General features: G+C 35.7%; 1 protein-coding gene across 1 annotated transcript in view; it reads left to right on the top strand.

Annotated features, from left to right (window-relative positions):
- The window catches only part of LOC103226234 (probable C-mannosyltransferase DPY19L2), a 124120-nt gene extending 100902 nt beyond the window's left edge, over positions 1–23218 (top strand). The window contains exons 17-22 of the mRNA XM_073008968.1: positions 856–880; positions 2169–2288; positions 3822–3996; positions 13937–14036; positions 15435–15560; positions 23036–23218. Coding sequence (XP_072865069.1) covers positions 856–880; positions 2169–2288; positions 3822–3996; positions 13937–14036; positions 15435–15560; positions 23036–23186 — 697 coding nt within the window. The 3' untranslated portion in view covers positions 23187–23218. The remainder of the gene's footprint in view (positions 1–855; positions 881–2168; positions 2289–3821; positions 3997–13936; positions 14037–15434; positions 15561–23035) is intronic.
- Positions 23219–23448: the final 230 nt, after the last annotated feature.

Genomic DNA, 23448 nt, shown 5'->3' on the forward strand with positions numbered 1-23448 from the left:
TTATTAAGTCAGAAAAGGGTTACATGAAAACAAGCACTGAGCTACCACCAGAGTCCATCTGATAACTGAGATGGTAACTATGTGACTAACAGGCCGGTGACATATACAGCATGGATATGCTGGACAAAGGGGTGAGTCACGTCCCAGGTAGGATGAAGCAGGATGACTTGAGATTTCACTATTCAGTATGGTGCACAATTTAAAACCTAGGAATTGTTTACTTCCTGGAACTTTTCATTTAATATTTTTGAACTGCAGTCGACCACAGGTAACTGAAACTGTGGAATGTGAGGATTGGAGGATAAGCAGGGACTGTGGTATTCATTTCGTTGCCCAGTGCCTAGAATACAGTAGGTGCACGATAAATATTTTGTAAAGGGATAACTTTTCTGAAACTACAAATATTTATGTTTTACGCAATAATTTTTCTTCTGGAAATTTGTGCTAAGGAAATATTCAGAGATGCTTACAAAGTTTTATGCATGAGTGTCCATGCTATTTGTAATTGTGAAAAATGAAAACAACTCAAAAGTTTAACAGTGGTCATCTAAAGTATTGTATACACTGTAGATATAGGTTGAATAGAAGGTCATCCTATTCATTTATTCATGAGAGGTACAATCTCCAGGGATCTGTAAAATCTATTTTGTCTTAACCAAATAACTAAATTATGACTTTTAAATTGTTGTAATTTTTGTAGTATTATCTGATGTTTTTATTTTTATGTATGTTCCTAAGTAGTTTAGAAGATAGTCAGATTTTTAAAATCTAAGATCAAACAAATGGAGCTTATTTTTATGTATTCATAGTATAAGAGACATTCAGTAAATAGATAATATTTTTGTTTTATTCTAGAAAACAGCTCCTTGAACACGGTGAGGTAAAGCTTTCATTTTAATCTCTGGTAGACTTGTGTATTACATTCTAGTTTGAGGAGAACTGACAAAGGTATAACCTGCTGCTGACGCACCATCAGTCGTGAGTTGTCAGCTTTGGCGATACATGTCTGCTGATCCTCCTCACTCTTTCATCTGCTCTCACTTTTGAATAGTAATAAGGATTTAAAAGCTAGAAGGCTGATTTGTGACTATAGTACAGAATTAAATTAAATTGCATTCATTTTACAATAACAAGCATTTGGTTTCTAGCCTGCATTGCTAATCAGCTACAGTCCATTAGGGCAGGCACCCCTCGCCCTGTGACTGGTGGCCATCTGCCACCACGTAGATTTGCTGGTCAGTCAGCAACAAGCTCAGAAATGTTGAAGGATACAAAAGATACTAAAGTAATGTTGCTGCCCTTCAGTATGTGTAATTTTACAAAGGAGACAAATAAGACAACATTTTATATGGCGTAAAATTATTTTGTGGCATAAAAAGGAAAAGATCAGTGTGGGCTGGAAATATTTCCTATTTGATAGAACTTTAAGTGGGTGTTGAGGTAAAGGTGAAATTTACAGGAGTGGGTAACTGCATTTGAACTTAATAGGGATAGTTTATGACACATGCTGAGTATCCCTCATCCAAAGTGCTTAGGACTAGAGGCGTTTCAGACTTCAGATTTTATTGAATTTTGGAATATTTACACTGTAGTTACTAGTTGAGATCCCTAATCTGAAAATCCAAAATCTAAATGCTTCAATGAGCATTTGTTTTAGCATAACCTTTGAACATCATATTGGTACTCAAAAGTTTCAGATTTCGGAGCATTGTAGATTTCAGATTTTTGGATCAGGGATGCATTAGTAACATTGTCACTTTACAGTGAGGCCCACTGTGTTGGTCCTCCGCCTCCTCGCACCACCTCCTGCTCTCCCTGGCTCCTCTGCCTGCTCCATTTTCTTGCCAGCTGCACTTATTGCCTTACAGTAGACTATGTAATGGATTTATTTATTTGCTATGTCTATGTATTGTCTGTCTTTCGTTACTAAATGTACTTAAATGTAATACAAGGGCAGAAATTGCTCACTGTTGTATCTGAAGCACCCAGAAGAGTACCTGGAACATAGTAAGCATTCGATAAATTGTTGTTGAATGAATGAATACTAATAGGCTCATTACTAAGTTAGAAGATCCTTGTCTTAATGAATAATATAGTTTTAATATACTTCATTAATTTAAAAATATGAAATATAAAAATGTTATTGTGCCTTATTTGTGTTTCTGTAGCTGACTTTTCACACATTGCAGTTGTTAGCGTTTACTGCCCTTGCCATTTTAATTATGAGGCTAAAGCTGTTTTTGACGCCGCACATGTGTGTTATGGCTTCCTTGATATGCTCTCGACAGGTAAGGAATTCATTCTTGTGTAACAATACTGTAAAAACTATAGCAGCTACACTTAGTAGTTACTGTGGCTTTGCTAATTCAAAATATAAACACACTAAGTGTTTTTAACTTAACTAACTTAAAGGATTTAAAATATTCATGATTCACTATAAGCAAGAAAAACAATTTCAAGTGGCTTTGAAAAGTATTTCTAGATTTTAATTGATATTTCTATAACAAGTGATTAGGCAAACGTTTCCCCTCTGTTAATATCCTGTCCATGAACATAACCTTTTGGAGTTCGGGTTTGTGTAAGAGTGCCTGGCACAGTGGCTCACACCTGTAATCCCAGCACTTTGGGAGGCCGAGATGGGTGGATCACTTGAGACCAGGAGTTCGAGACCATCCTGGCCAACATGGTGAAACCCCATATCTACTAAAATTCAAAAATAGCCGGGCATGGTGGCGAGTGCCTGTAATTCTAACTACTTGGGAGGCTGAGGCAGGAGAATCACTTGAACCTGGGAGGCAGAGGCTGCAGTCAGCCAAGATCACGCCACAACACTCTAACCTGGGTGACAGAGTGAGACTCTGTCTCAAAAAAAAAGAGAGTTTCCTGGTGGCCGGGCACAGTGGCTCACACCTGAAATCCCAGCACTTTGGAAGGCCGAGGTGGGCAGATCACTTGAGGTAAGCAGTTCAAGACCAGCCTGGCCAATATGGTGAAACCCTGTCTCTACTAAAATACAAAAATTAGCCGGGCATGGTGGTGTGTGCCTGTAATCCCAGCTACTCAGGAGGCTGAGGCAGGAATATTGTTTGAACCCGAGAAGTGGAGGTTGAAGTGAGCTGAGGTCGCACCACTGCATTTCAGTCTGGGAAACGAGTGAGACTCTGTCTCAAAAAAAAAAAAAAAAAAAAAAAAGAGTTTTCCTGGTTCACCAAAAGTACCCTGAAGTGCTCATCCAATACCAGAGCAGATGCAGAGTAATTGCTCTACTGTGGTCCTGTTTGGCTCAAAGAATCTATAAGAAATTCTGGGGTTCTATCAGTGTATCTAACATACAAAAGAACTAGATAAATTAGAATATTGAGCCTAAGTTACTCCTACAAACAACTTAGTTTTGAGTTTATAGCCTTAAAATACCATAATGCCTGTTTTTCTGAGAAGAATCTATATATGTCAAGCTAATAGGACTTCCCTGTCTACTAACGATGTCCACAAAAGGCAGCCAAGGATGAAAGGATTTAGTTCTAAGATGTTTCACAGTTGTGATTTGTTTATTTTAATCCTTGGTAGTAAATTAGTACTAGAAGGATCAGGCATTCCTTCCTTCATTCTTCCCAGGGGAGAGAAAGTTCCATTTTCACCTGGGCCCTGTAATGCCAACATATTCGTTGCTTTAGAAACAATCAGAGATGGTAATTCTGTATACGTGTGTGCTGATATCAATGGGTAATTCACATTGGTTTGAGTAACAAGGTGAGAATTTATTGTTGACTCTACAGTACTCTTATATAAAAACTATAAATAAATGGTTTCTGTCGTTTCAGCTCTTTGGCTGGCTTTTTCGCAGAGTTCGTTTTGAGAATGTTATCTTTGGCATTCTAACAGTGATGTCAATACAAGGTTATGCAAACCTCCATAATCAATGGAGCATAATAGGAGAATTTAATAATTTGCCTCAGGAAGAACTTTTACAGTGGATCAAATACAATACCACACCAGGTGTGTAGGTAGTTGGTTAATGCATAGTTGTATGCAAACATACTCACAAACACATTTGTGTATACTATATAATTCTTATTTCTGATATATGTGTTTATGTGTGTATGACAGATTTACAAATAGACATTCATACTCTCACAGACTTTGAGCAGAATTATGCAATGTCAATCAATTAAACCCTTCCAAAAGGTAATTTTGCACCCCCTTTAAGCCCCTCCTGGTAATTATCAAATTTAAATTAGTACCAGGAAATTAATGACTTTTCACAAGTTATGTCCTTTAACTCTCAGAGAGCACTACAGCATTTTAACCATAACAATGGCAAATCAAAGAAGTAAATCTTTAAAAATGAAATTTCACACCTTGTGTCAGGCACAGCAGAAGATACTCTTGATGGTGGGGAGAACTGGCACCGCTTCTGTCACTCCAATCAGTGCCATCTCCTCTAATTCCGTAAATCGGGTCATCGGCAGAAGAGTTAAAATCTTGCATAATCTATTTTCTTCATGAAATCATCTCACAGAAATAGTATACATCCTACTTTTAAATACTCCAAAGTTTTCTTTTTAGCTTACCTTCTTTTCTTCCTGTCTTTATTCAGAACTACCTCAAGCAGATACATATTTTTAAATATCTTTCCAGAGAATCAAGTATATTCTATAACATTTTCTGCAACTAAATTTGTAAATCTAAGATTATTTTTGATATTTAGAAACTTTCTCTGGTACGAGTTCTTCACTATGGTTTATTTAAATTTTCTTATGACTCCTGAGCTTGTTTCCTCTTATTTCTTATTTGATAGCCTCTTTTTTACTAATTAACCATCATTAAGGTAAATCTTTATAAGATTTAACTAAGATATTTGGTCTATAGCTTTCAAAGGGTGTAGGTGACAGCGCCTCGTTAAACTGCCAAGCCAGTTTAATTCGAATTTTAAAAGTAATCCCCAACAGACTTTTTCCACCTAGGAGCGCAAGGTAATCACTCCCTTTCTTTACTCTGCCTTGCCCCTCCCCAGTTATACCTATTTTTCCCAAACTTTTAAAGATAGCTGCCCTTTTAATCTTTTCCTGTGTCTGTCTTTGTTCCGGTGTTTGTATTGAGTTCCTGACAGAGAGCCTACATTTGGCAACTTATCCTTCTAAGATAACTGCCACAAACCCCCATCTCACTTTTAGATGCCTCTTCTTTGATCTTCTTTTCAATCTGTCTTATTCTCCTTTTAATTACTCTCATTATGAGTTATCTCATGGTTACCACATATTAAAAGCTGTATGAAGTTTTGTAGTATTAGTGGGACTCGTGCTTATATTGAGGCCTGCCATGTAAGGCTGTATAGTTTGTGCACTGCACAAAGGTGACCAATTGGGAAGGTAAGTGAAAGCTTAAATCCAGCTTGTGGTCCACTCAGCAAGCCATGTACAAACGGGGCTCTGTCAAGTCAGGGGAATACCTTTTTCTAATCTGTGTGTAGGCTAAATGGAGACTTCCATACAGTGATAGGAAAATATCTGATATTTCCTTGTTATGCTCATTTACTTCACAGCCAAAAAGACAGAAGGTGGAGGTGGAGGGTATTTCTTCCTCTCCGTCTGCCATAGATGACAACTCAGTGGGTCCAGCTCTTGCTGGACAGGTGTGCCTAGTTTTTTCTGGAAGACCCTGGCCCTGGGCTTTCAGTTCTTCTTGCCCAGCATTTCCCAACCTTAGCACTGTTGACATTGAGGCTGTCCTGTGTATTACAAGAAACCCCTGGCCTCTGTCTACAAGATGCCAACAGCATCTCCTCCTTCCTCCCCATAGCATGACATCCAAAAATGTCTTCAGAGTTGACAGTGCTCCCTAGGGAGCAAAATCATGCCTGCTTGAGAACCACTTCTCTAGCTTAACAGCTTGTCATCATTAATTATTGAGTCTCCAATAATAAATACACATTCTTTGACTGGCTTACATATTTTCAAATTTGAGGCACATAAATTTTCATTCAGAGTTGCATTTAGAATGCTTAGTTATATTGGAAAGGAAACACTCAGGGTTCTCAAAGTGTTTAATTTATATGGGTACGTAGCAGGTGTGTATATTTATGGGGTAGATGGGATATTTTGATACAGGCATACAATGTGTAATAATCACATCAGGGTAAATGGAGTATCCATCACCTGAAGCCTTGATCCTTTGTGTTACAAACAATCCAGTAATACTCTCTGTTATTTTTAAATGTACAGTAAAATTTTGTTGACTATAGTCACCCTTCGGTGTTACCAAACACTACATCTTATCCATTCTATTTTGTTTGTGCACATTAACCATCCTCACTTCCCCTCCACCCCCTCACTATCCTTCCCAGCCTCTGGTAACCCTCATTCTATTCTTGATCTCCATGAGTTCAACTCTTAATTTTTGGCTCCCAGAAATAAGTAAGAACATGCAAAGTTTGTCTTTCTGTACCTGGCTTATTTCAATTAATGTAATGACCTCCAGTTCCATCCATGTTATGGATAGGATCTCATTCTTTTTTTATGACAGGATCTCATTCTTTTTTATGGCTGAATAGCATTGCGTTGTGTCAGTGTACCACATTTTCTTTATCCATTCACCTGTTGATGGACACTTAGGTTGCTTCCAAATCTAGGCTATTGTGAGAAGTGCTGCAATAAACACGGGAGTGCAGATACCTCTTCTAAACATTTATTTCCTTTCTTTGGGGTATATATCTAAGAGTAGGATTGCTGGATCATTTGGGAACTCTACTTTTGGTTTTTTGAGGAACCTCCAAACTCTTCTACATAGTGGTTGTACTAATTTACATTTTCACCAAAAGTGTACGAGAGTTCCCTTTTCTCCACATCTTTTCCTGTCTTTTGGATAACAGCCATTTGTTATTGCCTGTCTTTTGAATTTTAATTGGAGTGAGATGCTATTTCACTGTAGTTTTGATTTGCATTTCTCTGATGATCATTGATGTTGAGCACCTTTTCATGTACCTGTTTGCCACTTGTATGTTTTCTTTTGAGAAATGTCTATTCAGATCCTTCGCCCATTTTTAAAGTAGATTTTTAGATGTTTTTTCCTACAGAGTTGTTTGAACTCCTTGTATATTCTGGTTATTAATTTCTTGTCAGATTGGTAGTTTGCAAATATTTTCGCCCATTATTTCTGTTGTCTCTTCACTTTGCTGATTGTTTCCTTTGCTGTGCAGAAGCTTTTGTACTTGATGTGATCCCATTTGTTCATTTTTGCTTTGGTTGCCTGTGCTTCCCAGGTATTTACTCTAGAAATCTTTGCCCAATCCAAAAGTCCTGGAGAGCTTCCCCAAAGTTTTCTTGCAGTAATTTCAGAGTGTGAGGTCTTAGATTTAAGTCTTTAATCCATTTGGATTTGATTTTTGCATATGGCAAGAGATAGGGGTGTAGATTCATTCTTCCACATATGGATATCCAGTTTTCCCAGCACCATTTATTGAAGAGATTGCCTTCCCAATCCCCAGTGGATGTTTTTGGGACTGCTGTAAAAAATGAGTTTACTGTAGACGTATGGATTACTTTCTGGGTTCTCCTGTTCCACTGGTCTGTGTGTCTATTTTTATGGCAGTACCGTGATGTTTTGGTTACTATACTTCTGTAGTATAATTTGAAGTCAGGTATTGTGATTCCTTCAGTTTTGTTGTTCTTGCTCAGGGTAGCTTTAGCTATTCTAGGTCTTTTGTGTTTTCATATAAATAAGGATTGTGTTTTCTATTTCTGTGAGGAATATCATTAGTAGTTTGATGGGGATTGCATTGAATCTGTAGATTGCTTTGAATAGTATAGACATTTTAACAATACTGATCCTTCCAATGTTTGAACATGGAATAGCTTTCCATTTTTTGTGTCTTCTTCAATTTCTTTCTCCAGTTTTCTATAGCTTTCATTCTAGAGATCTTTCATTTCTTTGATTAATTTCTATGTATTTAATTTTATGTGTGGCTACTGTAAATGGAATTACTTTTTAAATTTTCTTTTTTCAGATTGTTCTCTGTTGGCATATAGAAATGTTAATGATTTTTGTACGATTTTGTATCCTACAACATTACTGAATTTATCAGTTTAATAGTTTCTTTTTCTTTTTTTTTTTGGTGGAGACTTTAGGTTTTTCTAAATATAAGATCATATTATCTGCAAACAATGATAATTTGACCTCTTCCTTTCAAATTTGGATGCTTTATTATTACTTTCTCTTGTCTGGTTGCTCTAGTGAGGATTTACAGTACTATGTTGAATAATGTGGTAAAAATTTTCACGCCCTTGTGAAATTGTCACGTTCCAGATCTTAGAAGAAAGGCTTTTGATGTTTCCTCTCTCAGTATGATACTAGCTGTGGGTCTGCTGTATATGGCTTCTATTATGTTGATTAATGTTCCTTCTATACCCAGTTTTTTTTTTTAAGGTTTTTATCATGAAGAGATGTTGAATTTTATCAAATGATTTTTCTGCATCTATGGAGATAAGATGATCATATGATTTTCCCCCTTCATTTTGTTGATATTACATATCACATTGATTTGCTGTGTTGAACCATCTTTGTGTCCCTGAGATAAATTCTATTTGGTCATGATGAATAATCTTTTTAATGTGTTACTGAATTCAGTTTGCTAGTATTTTGTTGAGGATTTTTGCATTAACATTAATCAGAGATATTGGCCCATAGTTTTCTTTTTTTGATGGGTCTTTGTATGGTTTTGGTATTAAAGTGACATTGGTCTCATATAACGGGTTTGGAAGTATTCCCTCCTCCTCTATTTCCTGGAATCGTTAGAGTAGGATTGATATTAGTCCTTCTTTAAATGTTTGATAAAATTCAGCAGTGAAGCCATCAGGTCCTGGGCATTTCTTTGCCGAGAGACGTTTCATTAGAGATTTGATCTCATTACTTGTGATTGGTCTGTTCAGGTGTTGGATTTCTATATAGTTCAATCTTGGTAGGTTTTAGTATCTAGAGATTTATCAATTTCTAGGTTTTCCAATTTATTGGCATACAGTTACTCATGGTAGTCTACTAGAGATCCTTTAATTTCTGCGATCCTTTAATTTATCAGCATACAGTTGCTCATGGTAGTCTCTAATGATCCTTTAATTCCTGAGATATTGGTTGTAATGTCTCTTTTTTTCTAATCTCTGATTTTATTTATTTGGGCCTTCTCTCTTTTTTTCTTCATCTGGCTAAAGGTTTGTTAATTTTATCTTTTCAGAAAACCAGTTGATCTTTTATATTGTTTTCTTCATTGAAATTTCATTTATTTCTGCTCTGATCTTTATTATTTCATTTCTCCTACTAACTTTGGGTTTTGTTTGCCCTTTTCTAGTTTTTTAAGATGCATCATTGGGTTGTTAATTTGAGGTTTTTCTTCTTTTTTGATGTAGGCACTTAAAGCTATAAGACTTCCCTCTTAATACTGCTTTCGCTGTATCTCATAGGTTTTGATATGTTGTGTTTTCATTGTCATTTGTTTCAAGAACATTTTCAATTTCCTTCTTAATTTCTTTATTCACTGGTCATTCAGGAGCATATTCTTTAATTTCTATGTTTGTAGAGTTTCCAAAATTCCTTTTGCTACTGATTTCTAGTTTTTTGGGTTTTTTTTTCCATTGTGGTCGGAGAAGACACATTATATTGTTTCAATTTTTAAAAAAATGTTTTAAGACTTGTTTTGTGGCCTATCCTTGTTTTGTGGTCTATCCTTGAGGAATGATCCATGTGCTGAGGAGAAGGATGTGTATTCTGTAGATATTGGATGAAATGTTCTGTAAGTATTTATTAGGTCCTTTTGATCTATAGTGCAGATTAAGTTCACTGTTTCTTTGTTGATTTTCTGTCTAGATGATCTGTCCACTGCTGAAGGTGGGGTGTTGAAGTCCAGGCTGTTATTGTATTGGGATCTCTCTCTCTCTTTTGCTCTGATAATATTTGCTTTATATATCTGCGTGCTTCAGTATTGGGTGTATATATATTTACAATTGTTATGTACTCTTGCTGAATTAACCCCTTTATCATTATATAATGACCTTTATCTCTTTTTATAGCTTTTATCTTGTAATCTATTGTGTCTGATATAAGTATGGCTATTCCTGCTCTTTTGTGGTTTTCATCGGCCCTGCTCTTTTGTGGTTTTCATCGGCATGGAATATAATTTTCCATCACTCTGTTTTCAGTCTATATGTGCCTTTAAAAGTAAAGTGTGTTTCTTGTAGGTTACAAATTCTTAGGGTTTTGTTTGCTTGTTCATCCACTCTTTGTCTTTTGATTGGAGAGTTCAGTCCATTTACACTCAGTGTTATTACTGATAAGGATTACCCCTGCCATTTCATTATTTGTTTTCTCATTGTTTTGTGGTCTTCTTTTCCTTCCTCTTTTTCTTTCATTGAAGGCGATTTTTCTCTGGTGGTGTGTTTTAATTTATTGCTTTTTATTTTTTGTATATCCACTGTATGTTTTTAAACTTGAGGTTACCATGAGACTTGCAAATAATATCTTATTAACCCATTACTTTAAACTGATGACAACACTGATTGCATAAACAAACAAGCCAAAGGAAAGCTAATAAAAATTCTAAACTTTAACTTCATCTCCCCACTTTTTACCTTTTTATTGTTTCTATTTATATCTTATTCTACTGTCTGTCTCTTGAAAAGTTGTTGTAGTTATTTTTTATTGGTTCATCTTTTTGTCTTTCTGCTTATCATGTAAGTAGTTTATATACCATAATTACACTGCTGTAATATTCTGTGTTTTTCTATGTACGTACTATTACCAGTGAGTTTTGTGCCTTCCGATTATTTCTTCCTCATTAATGTCCTTTTCTTTCAGATTGAAGAACTTCCTTTAGCATTTCTTGTAGGATAGGTCTGGTGTTAATGAAATTTCATAGCTTTTGTTTGACTGGGAAAGTCTTCTCCTTTAGGTTTGAAGGACATTTTCTCTGGATGCACTACTCTTGGGTAAAAGGTTTTTTCCTTCACTTTAAATATGTCTTGGCATGCTCTCCTGGCCTGTAAGGTTTCCACTGAAAAGTCTGCTGCCAGATGTATTAGAGCTCCGTTGTATGTTATTTGTTTCTTTTCTCTTGCTGCTTTTAGGATCCTTTCTTTATCCTTTACCTTTGGGAATTTGATATTAAATGAGTTAGTCTTTGGGTTAAATCTGCTTGGTGGTCTATAACCTTCTTGTGTGTGAATATTGATATTTTCTCTAGCTTTGAGAAGTTCTCTGTTATACTTTTGAATAAACTTCCTACTGCTATCTCTCTCTCTACCTCCTCTTTAAGGCCAATAACTCAGATTTTTCCCTTTAAAGGCTACTTCTAGATCTTGAAAGTATGCTTCATTCTTTTCTATTCTTTTATTTCCTCTGACTGTGTATTTTCAAGCAGCCTGTCTTCAGGCTCACGAATTCTTTCTTCTGCTTGATCAGTTCTGCTATTAAGAGACTGATGCATTCTTCAGTATGCCAGTTGCATTTTTCAGCTCCAGAATTTCTGCTTCTTTTTAATTATTTCAATCTGTTAACTTTATCTGGTAAGATTACTAATTCCTTCTCTGTGTTATCTTGAATTTGAGTTTCCTCAGCACAGCTATTTTGAATTCTGTCTGAAAGGCCACATATCTCTCTCTCTCCAGGATTGGCCTCCTAGTGCCTTATTTAGTTTGTTTGGTGAGGTCATGTTTTCCTGGATGGTCTTGATGCTTGTGGATGTTTGTTAGTGTCTGGGCATTGAAGAGTTAGGTATTTATTGTAGTTTTTGCAGTCCGGACTTGTTTGTACCCATCCTCCTTGGAAAGGCTTTCCAGGTATTCAAAGGGACTTCAGTGTTGTGATCTAAGTTTCTGGTCACTGCAGCTGTATCTGCACTAGGAGGCACCCCATGCCCAGTAATGCTGAAGCTATTGCAGACTCTTAGAGGTACTACCTTGGTGGTCTTGGATAAAATCCAGAATTCTCAGGATTAGCAGGCAGAAGCTCTTGTTCTCTTCCCTAACTCTCTCCCATATGGAGTCTCTCTCTCTCTCTTTCTCTCTATGTGCTAAGCTGCCTGGAGCTGGTGGTGGGGTGACATAAGCACCTCTGTGGCCACCACTACTGGGAATGTGTTGGGTCAGACCTGAAGCTAGCACAGCACTGGGTCTTGCCCAAGGCTCATTGTAACTACTGCCTAGCTACCACCTATGTTTGCTCAAGGTGTAGGGCTCTACAGTCGGCAGGTGGCAAAAAAAACCAGACTTTGCTTTGGTGACCTTCCCTTCAGGGTGGCAAGATCCCTTAGGTCATAGTCAGGTCCAGAGATGCTGATGTCCAGGAGCCAGGGCCTGGGCTCAGATGCCTTAGAAATCTACCTGATGCTCTATTCTACCGCAGCTGAGCTGGTGCTGAAACCACCAAAGTCCTTCCTACCCTTCCTTCCCCTTTCCCCAGGCAGAGGGGTCTCTCTCCATTTCCACCACTACCACAGGCCCATGGGAGGTACTGCCTGGCTACCACCAACATTCACTTAAGACCCAAGGACCCTTCAGTCAGCTTGTGGTGAGTGCTGCCAGGCCTGGGACTTGCCCTTCGGGGCAATGGGCTCTCTTCCAGCCCAGGGCAGGTCGAGAAATGCCATCCAGGAGCTAAGGCCTGGAATCGGGGACCACAAGAACTTTCTTGGTGCTCCTCCCCACTGAGGCCACGCTGGTACCTAAGCTGATTTTTGGTTCTTATGAAGGTGCTTTTTGTGTAGATCCTTATCAAATTTGGTGTTCCTGAGGGGAGAATGAACAGTGGAAGCTTCTGTTTGGTTATCATGCTCCACCTCCTCTCCAATATACAGTTTTTTACAGTAGATCTGAAAAATATGTCTTGTCTTTATTACTGATTTTATTGTGCTGATTAAAAATGATAATAACCTTCACAATTATATAATTGTTTTTTATACAAAAGTACCAAGAAGTAAGCATTTGGTCTTCTGGTGTTTTGAGAGAGGAAATGGAAGCCAGATAGCAGATTTTGCTGTATCTTTAGTTATGACCAAATTTATACATGTCATTACTCCAAAAAGTACTACCAGAAAGTAATGAAATGATTTCATAGCATGTATAAATGGTGTCAAGTCAAATGGTAACTCTGAGAACTCAATTAAAGATGATCTGACGGAAGAAAACAACGCTTTTCTTTTTTTATGGCACATCCACAGGACCACAGTTCACAAGCCACAAAAGTCATTTGAAAAAATGTCCCATGAGACTTGCCCTTCATAGCAGCCTCTCAGTTCCTGGCATTTCACATTATTGGAACAGATATGACATTTTACATTCTTTTTGTTTCATGTGTGTCTGTAGTCCTGCTGTTCGCATGGTGCTCTAGCATAGCAGGAAGCTTTAGTGAAGCAGCTAAGAGGGCAGGCTCTGGAACTTCTTAGCTGTGCAGTCTTGGGCAAGTCACTTAACTTGGCTCTGTCTCTTCATCATCTACAACAGCAGTCCCCAGCCTTTTTGGCACCAGGGACCGGTTTCGTGGAAGACCAATTTTTTCCACAGAACTAGGGGATGGAGGGTGGTTTCTGGATGAAATTGTTCCACCTCAGATCATCAGGCATTAGATTCTAATGAGTGCGCAACCCAGACCCCACACATGCTCAGTTTGTAGATTCTACAAAGAACAGAGGACCCACCTCTTAGAATTGTGCAAATTAAGTTATTTAATTCTTGTTAAAATATGAAGCACAATTTCTAGCACCAAGATAGTGTTTGAACAAAAGTCAGCTATTATTATAGTAGACAATGAGTAACTATTGAGTCAATAAAAGAAATGAGGTCCGTGGTCATGTAAATAGGCATCATCCTTCTTAATCTGGGTCACATATTAGAGGTAAGTTTAACTTCTGATTTTCTTTAAAACATTTCATTGAAGAATATAGCCTTTTTTTTTTCAGATGCCGTCTTCGCAGGTGCCATGCCTACAATGGCAAGTGTCAAGTTGTCTACACTTCATCCCATTGTGAATCATCCACATTACGAAGATGCAGACTTGAGGTTAGCAACTGATGAGTATTTCATCAAGAATCATTTGGTGACTCCCAATTCTTAGGAATTGGGAAAATATTTACACACACACACACACACACACACAAACTCATCCTCATTTTTGTGCTGAAAGTTCAAAAAAAATGACAATGACCATCCAGAAATGACAATACGTACCCGTTGCCTCTGGAGCAAGCTGACCTCTGAAAACTGAAAAATGCAAAAGCCAGTTTTTCCCAAAGTGACAAACGTGTTACATATTTATGATGTGTGTGTGTGTATTCCAGTAAAACTACTAGGTAGTTGGAAAAGGAGATAGGATGGATTTTACTCACAGCCATGGTTTGCCAACCCCTGCTCTACACCACAAGCCCCACTCTGATTTAAGAAATGATTTCTGGATCTTACTGGTGGCCAATGACTACCCTTTTGTGACAGGTAGAAAAAGTACATGAAAGTTGCTATTATATGTTACGTGCTTTCATGAAAATGTAGAGTATTTTTGTTAGCCGATTATGAGAACTCTAATTTCCATTGATGTCTAAAAGTTTTGCTTTCCTTAAATGGCTGGTTTAAAAAATTATTTTGGTAATTCTAGTAGTTGTCAGGGTAATCGTTTTTAAAAGTGGATTTTTGGCCTATTGTTAGAGGGCAAATATTTAAATTATTTAAAAGTTTTAGGTCTGCTGTCTAGGAGCCAGGGCTTGGAGTCAGACACCTTAGAAATGTACCTGACGCTCTCTCTGTTCTACTGCGGTGAACTGGCATGGAAACCACTGTGGTGACTGAGCATCCCATATGCTTGAAATTCTAAGCAACATCCAATGCATAAGTGATAGTCTGTCAGGATATTGTAAGAACTTCCACTATGGTCAAATCACCTATTGTACCATATTTTGGTGACGATTCCCATTTCTCAAGATTCTGTCAAGGTGCTTTTCCTACCTGTTCTGACACCCTGGATGCCCATTGCCTAAGTGTTCTACTTGATACACTCAGTTTCAATTCATGTGTTTGTCAGAGCTTCTTCAGATGAAATTAAGCATTTAAAGATATGTTTTCACTACATTCAGTCTCTGTCAGAATATATTCTCTGAAAACTTTGTGAATTATGAGAAGAAAATTTTATATCCGAAGCTGCTGTCTGCTACCCAGTACAACTTCAGACTATTTTATACACTAATGAGCAGTATATGCAAAATTAAATTGCTATAAGTTTTATTACATTCAAAATATAAGTATGAATGTGGAAACTGCCATCCCCAAAATAATTGATGCTGTTTTGAGTCATGTATATCAGTGTTCCATCCAGTGCGTACTGAGATTTCAATTTGCTAGTAAGATTTTTTTAGTCTATTCTATTATCATTCATTTTAAAATCTTTTAAACTATTGTTTAAATTTAAAGGGCCCGGACAAAAATAGTTTATTCTACATATAGTCGAAAATCTGCCAAAGAAGTAAGAGATAAATTGTCAGAGTTACATGTGAATTATTATGTTTTAGAAGAGGCATGGTGTGTTGTGAGAACTAAGTGAGTATTAACCCTATGCTATCCAATATGGTATATTTTTAAGCAACAAATGTTTCAGTTTATTACAGTAGTTCTGATTCTTTAAGAATTTTTATTTTAAATTTATTAAAATATTATCCTGGTATCTTAAATTATTTCATCTAGAGAAATAAAACTATACTATCAATGAGGTAGAATTTAATTCCAAACATTATAGTATATTTTAATATCCTGATTTTTCAATTTAATTTGATATCTTCCACTTAACTTTTTTCATAATTTTTGAAATATTTATGAAAATTTTTATTAGATATCTGAAATATGGATTTGCATTTACAACAAAGTGAGATATTGCCATTCTGTACTATATAGCTGAATTATATTGGATTTGTAAGACTTAAAAGAAAAGTGACAAAACTCAACATGACATAATAAGAAAAACATTCCTAATTAAAATTTTTTAATTTCTGAATTTTAAATCTCTAAAAATCATAAAATTCTAAGATGTGTAATTGATCTTTTGAGGCCTTTGTTTAGGCTTCTAAGCAGAGATACTAGCTGCTTCACATGACAGGAAATTCAGGCATATTAATTGTCTCCTAGAACAGCACATTAGCAATCAGAAGAACGAAACAGGTTCTACAGTCACTTCAAAATATCATTTACAATGTGCAAAAACATTTCCGAGATGCAAACTAAAATGAGAGAGTATGACCAATACTCTGAAAAAAATAAGTTAATAGAAATCGATTCAAGTAGGTCCAGATGTTGGATTTAGCAGCCAAAGACTGCAAAGCCACTATTACAAATACATTTAAAGGCTTAAGAAAAATATATTCAATGGATTAAAAGAAAACATGGTATCCATGAGTGAAGAGAGATGGAATCTTAGCAGAGAAGTAGAAACACTCCAGCCCCCATGGAAATTCTAGAGATGAAAAGTATAATAAATGAAATGAACATTACTTAAATGTACTCAACAACAATTTTGAGATGAAAATGACATTTGAACAGAAAATTCAATGAATTTGAAGATAGATCAAGAGAGAATAGTTAATCAAAAGAACAGGAACCAAAAAGATTGAAAAATAACCAACATCACAGACCTATGTAACATTAAGTAGTTCAACACATGCATACTTTTAGTATTAGACGTAACGAAAAAAAGAACACGACAGAAAAAATATTGAAGAAATGTTGGCCAAAAATTTCTCACATTTGATAAAACTACTAACTTAGAGATCTGCTGAGCTCAACAAATCCAACTGGGTACGCCCAAAGAAAACCGAAGCAAGGCGCATTATAGTCAAAATGGTAAATCAAAGATTAAGAGAAAATCTTGAAAATAAGAGAAAAAAATGATGACATTTGACTTCTCACCATAAATAGTGGAAATTAACAGACACTGGAATGATAATTCAAAGTGCTGAAGAAGAAAAATCAACAACTATATATTTAATGAAATTATCTTTTTAAAATGGAGGCCAAAAATACATTTTTCAGATCAACAAAATCTAAGATAATTTGTTGGTAACAGATTTATACTTCAAGATGGACAAGACGTTCTATCAGCTGATGAGAAATGATGCCAGATGGTAACTCAGATATACAAGAAATACTGAAATGCGCTGGAAATGGTAAATATGTGGAAATTAATCACTATGCATTTTTCTTCTCTGAAAATCTTTAAAAGACATTAAGGCAAAGGTGATACCATTATATTTTTTAGTTTATGACAGAAATTAAACATACATGACAATAGCACAAAAATTGAGTAAACCATGGAAATGTATGATTTACTAGAAATAACCCAATTTAAATGGTAAGTAAATCATGATATGTTAAAGATGCTTGTTGTCATCCCTAGCTAAACCACTCAAAAAATAAAACAGTGGGGAAATGAAAGAGCATAATGGCAAGCCTAGACATAGATGAGCCTGGATACATTAAGCGAAATAAGTCAGCCACAGTAAGATGAATAGTGCATGTTGTCACTCATGTGGAAGCTCAAAGAAGTAGCTCATAGAAGTAGAGTAGAATTGTGGTAATTAGAGGCTAGGTGGGAAGGGTAGGGAGGAGAAGAAGATAAGGAGAGGTTGGTTAAGAGATACAAAACTACAGATAAATAGAAGGAATAAGTTCTAGTGTTCTCTGGCACTGTAGAGTGAAGATTAGTTAACAGTAATTTATTGTATATGTCAAGAAAGCCAGAACAGAGGATTCTGAATGTTCCCAGCACAAACAGATGATAAATGTTTGAGGTGATGGATATCCTAATTACCCTGATTTGATCATTACACATTGTAATTATGCACTGAAATATCACTCTATACTCCATAAGTATGTACAAGTATTACTTGTCAACTAAAACTAAAAGGGGAAAACACCTAAACATATAACTAACTTAAGACCCAGCAATTGTACTGGGCATTTTTCCAAGAAAGGTGAAAAGTTGTTTTCACACAAAATTCTGTAGAAAAATGTCTATAGAAGCTTTATTTGTAATAGCCTAAACCTCATACGACCCAGATGTTTTTTGCAAGGTGAATGGTTAAATAATAGTGATCTATTCATACTATGGAATACTGCTCAGCAATAGGATCAGACTATTGATACACTCAAGATCCTGGATGGATCTCCAGAGAATTGTTTGAATGAAGAAAAGACAATCCCCAAAGGTTGCATACTGTATGATTCCATTTATATAACTGTCTTCAAATGATAAAATTATAGAAGTGGATAATGATTTGTGGTTGCGAGGGGTTAGGGTGGGGTGGGAATGTGGGGGAAGTATAGTATGTGTGGATATACAAGGGATCTCCGTGGTGATGGAAATGCTCTCTATCACCATTCTATCAATGTGAATTATCTGGCTGTGATATTATACAAACGTTCAAGATGTTACCATGGCGGGGGACACTGTCTAAAGACTGTACAAGAGCTATGTGTATTATCTCTCACTTACTGTGGATCTCCAAATGTCTTGAAATAAAAAGTTAAAAAAAAAAAGCATAATAGCAAGCCTATATCAGTAATTTCAAAGTGAAAGAGGACTAAACTTTTCCAAACAAAAGGCGGAGATTGGCAAACTGAATACAAGAGCAAAACCTATCTATGGACTTGCCTGCAAGAGGTACATTTTAAATACAAATAAGTATGTTGGCTGAAGGAAAAAGAATGGAAAAGATATCATGTGAGCAAACATTAGAAAGCTGAAGTGAAAAATGCATAAATATCAGTAAGATAGATGTTAAGACAAAGAATATTACTCAAAACGACTATGTTTGATAAAAATAGACAAATCTACAGTATATTTATAAATTTTCATAGCCTTCTCTAAATAATTTGTAGAACAAATAAAAAGAAATCTGGTAAGAATATGGAAGACTTGAATGATGCCATCAACCAGTATGACCTAATTGACATTTATAGTACACACCACCCTATAACAGCAAAATAGATATTCAAGCACACACAGACTATTTATCAAAAAAGACCATTTTCTAGGCCACAAAACAAGTATTGACACATTTGATATACTTTAGATCATGTAAAGTACAATCTCTGACTACAATGAAATTAAATTAGAAATCAGTAACAGAATTCTATATGGAAATTCTCTCAAATGTTTGGAAACTAGATAATACACCTCCAGATAATCCATGGTCAAGAAGAAACAAAAGGAAGGTTAGTTTCAATGTATTTTGACCTAAGGGAAAATGAGAACACCATCCCGCTATTTATGGGATGCAGATACAACAGTAGAGAGATTTGTTTTTATGTTGAATGCCTATAATAGAAAAAGAAGAAAGGCCTCATATCAGTCATTCGGCTTAAGGAACTAGAAAAAAAGAACAAGTAAACTGTAAAGTAAGGAGAAGAAAAGAAAGCACAAAGATTAGAGTCAAAATCAGTGTGAATTCCCCCCCAAAACAGGGAAAAGTCAATAAAACCAAACACTGATTCTTGAGAAGATTAATGAAATTGATTAACTTCTACCCAAACTAAAAAATTGAAGACAGAAATTACTAATATCAGGAATAAGAAAGATTTTATCACTACAGGATCTGAAGAAATGAAAAGGATAATGAGGGAATTTTAGGAACAACTTTACTCCACTAAGTAGGACAAAATAGATAAAATGGAGAAGTTCCTTGAAAGATGCAAAACCAAAGCTCACTTAAGAAATAGAAAATCCTATATCTATTACCTTATTATGAATGACCTTATATCTATTAATAAAATTATATTTGTAATGAAAAGAATTGTCACAAAACTTTAAGACAGATATCTTCACTGGAAATAATTCCAATTCTACAAACTATTCCAGAAAATTCAAAAGGAGGGATTACTTCCCAGCTGGTTCTATGAGGTCAGCATTATCCTGAAACCAACATGAGAGAAACATTACAATAAAAGGAAACAACCAATCAAAATGTATCATGAACACATATGTGAAATTTTTAAGTAAAACTGCAACAAATGGATCCAGCAATATATTAAAGAAAGTTAATACATAATGTATCAGTGGAGTTTATCCCAGGAATGCAGAGTTGTCTCACTATTTGAACACCAATCAGGTGAATTCACCATAGTAACAAACTGAAAAAGACAGACCGCATCATCCTCTCAGTGCATTCAGGAAAAAGTATTTGACACAATTCAGTATCCATAACTGATTAAAAACTCTCAGCAAACTAGGAGTAGAAGGTAACTTGCTACTAAGAATCTAAGAATATAAAATTTCTAGAAGAAAATGTGGAAGAAAATTATTGTAACCTTGGATTAGGCTAAGATTTCTCAGATACAGTAACATAATCACGATCCACAAGAGAATACATTGATAAATAGGACTTCATTAAAACTGTAAATCTCTGCTTTTTTATAAACAGTGTTAGGAAGAATTACAGGATAAATTTTTTATAAACAGTGTTGGGAGAAAATATTTTCAAAGCCTATGTCTGATAAAGGACTTTCTCTAGATGTATAAAGAACTCTCAAAACCCAATAATAAGAAAACAACTCAATTAAAAATGGACAAAATAGGCCGGGGGCGGGCGCAGTGGGTGACTCACTCCTGTAATCCCAGAATTTTGGGAGGCCGAGGCAGGTGGATCACCTGAGGTCAGGAGTTTGAGATCAGCCTGGCCAACATGGCTAAACTCCATCTCTACTAAAAATACAAAAAGTTAGCCAGGCATGATGGTGGGCACATATAATCCCAGCTACCTGGGAGGCTGAAGCAGGATAATCGCTTGAACCCAGGAGGCGGAGGTTGCAGTGAGCCGAGATTGTGCTGTTGCACTCCAGCCTTCATGACACAGCAAGACCTTGTCTGAAAAAAAAAAAAAAAAAAAAAAAAAAGGACAAATGGACAGATGGCAAATAATCACACACAAAGATGCTTGATGTTACTAGTGATTTGTGAAATGCAAATGAAAATTACAGTGAGATATCACTAAACACTTAATAAAATAGCTATAATTGAAAGAAAAAACCTGATGATGCCAAGTGTTGCTGACACTTTGGAGGACTTAGGACACTCATACACCAGTGGTGCAAAAGTAATATGGTACAACCGCTCTGCAAGACAGTTTAGCAATTTTATTAAAAGTTAAACATACAACTACTATATTAAGATAAAAGAAAGCATATCCATCTGAGTAATTGTACACAAATATTCATAGCACTTTATTTTCTATAATAGCCCCAAACTGGAAACAATCCACTTATTTATCAACAGATGAACGTATAAACACACTATTAGAATATCCAAACAATGTAAATACTACTCACTAATAAAAATAAACAAACTATTAATTCAGCAATATGGATGGATCTCAAAATAATTCTACTGAGGACAAGAGGCCAGACAAAAAAGAAAGCATGCAACAATTAGGTTTACAAAAGGATGGAAGTAAAATTTTGGGAGAGATGGATATGTTCATGATTTTTACTGTGGCTGCTGTTTTACAGGTGTATACATACGTTAATATGTATCAAAGTGGATACTAAATATGTGCAGCTTATTGGGTAATTATTGAGCAATTACACCTTAATACATCTGCTAAAAAAATCTGGCAGACTTTTACGCAGAATATACAAAGAACTCTCACACCTCAATAAGAAACAACACAAAATTTGGCAAAATATTTGAATAGACATTCCACCAAAGAAGATATTTTGAATCATCCATAACCATACTATAATGATTAAAATTACAAAAACTGATACAACTTAAACTCTCATGCATTGTTGGTAGAAATGGAAAATGGGTATCTACTTTGGAAAACAGTTTTGAACTTGCTTATAAAGATAAATCCACACTTAATTATACATAACCATGCAACCCAGCAATTCCACTCCTGGGTTTTTCCCTAAGAGAAATGATAACACATGTCCACAAAAAGCCTTGTCCGTGAATGTTTATAGCGGCATTGTGCATGGTCACCAAAAACTCAAAACATCTCAAATGTTCATTAACTTGCAAATGGATAAACAAATTGTGTTCTCTGTATACAATGAAATATTATTTAGCAACAAAAAGGAAGGAACTATTGAACCTCAACAGAAGTTGTAGGAACTACAGCTCAGATATGAATATCAAAAACATGCTATGGTAAAGAAGCCAAAAGTGAAAAGACTACGTAATATATTTATATGAAATCCTAGAAAAAGCAAAATTATAGTGCAGAAAGCACAGTAGTTGCCTGAGGCCATGTTTGGGGAAGGAGGTAGACTGCAAAAGGGCACAGGGAACTTGTGGGGGTGATGGAAATTTTCTGTATTATGATTGTGGTAGTGCTTGCACATCTATACACATTTGTCCATACCTGCCAAGCTTTACACATAAAATAGGTGAATTTTATTGTGTATAACTTATACTTCAATATAGATGTTAAAAAATTAGAAATCAGTTTTGCCTCTTTCCCTTTAATGACTGCCATGCAGGGTTACTCTCTAGGGAGGAACAGTGTCTCATGTAGCCCAGTCATACAGCCACCCCAAACGGGAAAGCACTGAAGAAAACAAATTGCCATGAGAGTCTCCTGTCCCTGCCTTGGATGATTTCATGCTAATCCAAGACAGTTTATGCTAAAAAATATGAAGTTCATCAGGAATTTGATTAGGTTTTAATTTGTCTTTTACTACGAATGGGCCTTATGTTTAGATGGTGATGGCACTTGGAGAGTATATTTATGTTTGTTTCATCTTGAAAGTGAGCTTTCAAATGTATATTTATGAATGTATATTGAAGGTTTATTATTAGGATATATCTTTCATTTGGTTAAATGAGATGTGAAAATGCAACATACTTAATTTCATTCTATTTTTTAAATTTCTAAATGTTGAAATTGTGTTTTGAAATGATGCTTTAAAATATTTAACTTATTTAAAAAATATGTCTCTGAAAATCTAGATGTTGTGTTATGTATCTATTTTCTCTAGACAGGAATACATTTCTAATATGGATATATATGGCTATCTTTTTTCAGGCCTGGTTGCAGTATGCTTGAAATCTGGGATGTGGAAGACCCTTCCAATGCAGCGAACCCTCCCTTATGTAGCGTCCTGCTCGAAGATGCAAGGCCTTACTTCACCACAGTATTTCAGAATAGTGTGTACAGAGTATTGAAGGTTAACTGAGAAGGAAACTACCCATTACACTATGGTACAATGCTGTGTGTCAAAAACAATCACCCTTTGGCTTGTTTACATTAATAAAAATCACAAGCTTTAATAACAGACACTTAAAAATAAGATAAAAATGGATTGAAAGTTTTTCTGATTACTAAAAGGTAAATTACTTTTCTATTCATTGAATGTCAGCCTTATTAAGCTTGTCATATAAATTATGAAATCACTCATGTCATACTGCATAAACGTTCATTTCAGAGTTTTAAAGTGA

The sequence above is a fragment of the Chlorocebus sabaeus genome, chromosome 21 (assembly GCF_047675955.1).
Source record: "Chlorocebus sabaeus isolate Y175 chromosome 21, mChlSab1.0.hap1, whole genome shotgun sequence".
NCBI classification, from domain to species: domain Eukaryota; kingdom Metazoa; phylum Chordata; class Mammalia; order Primates; family Cercopithecidae; genus Chlorocebus; species Chlorocebus sabaeus.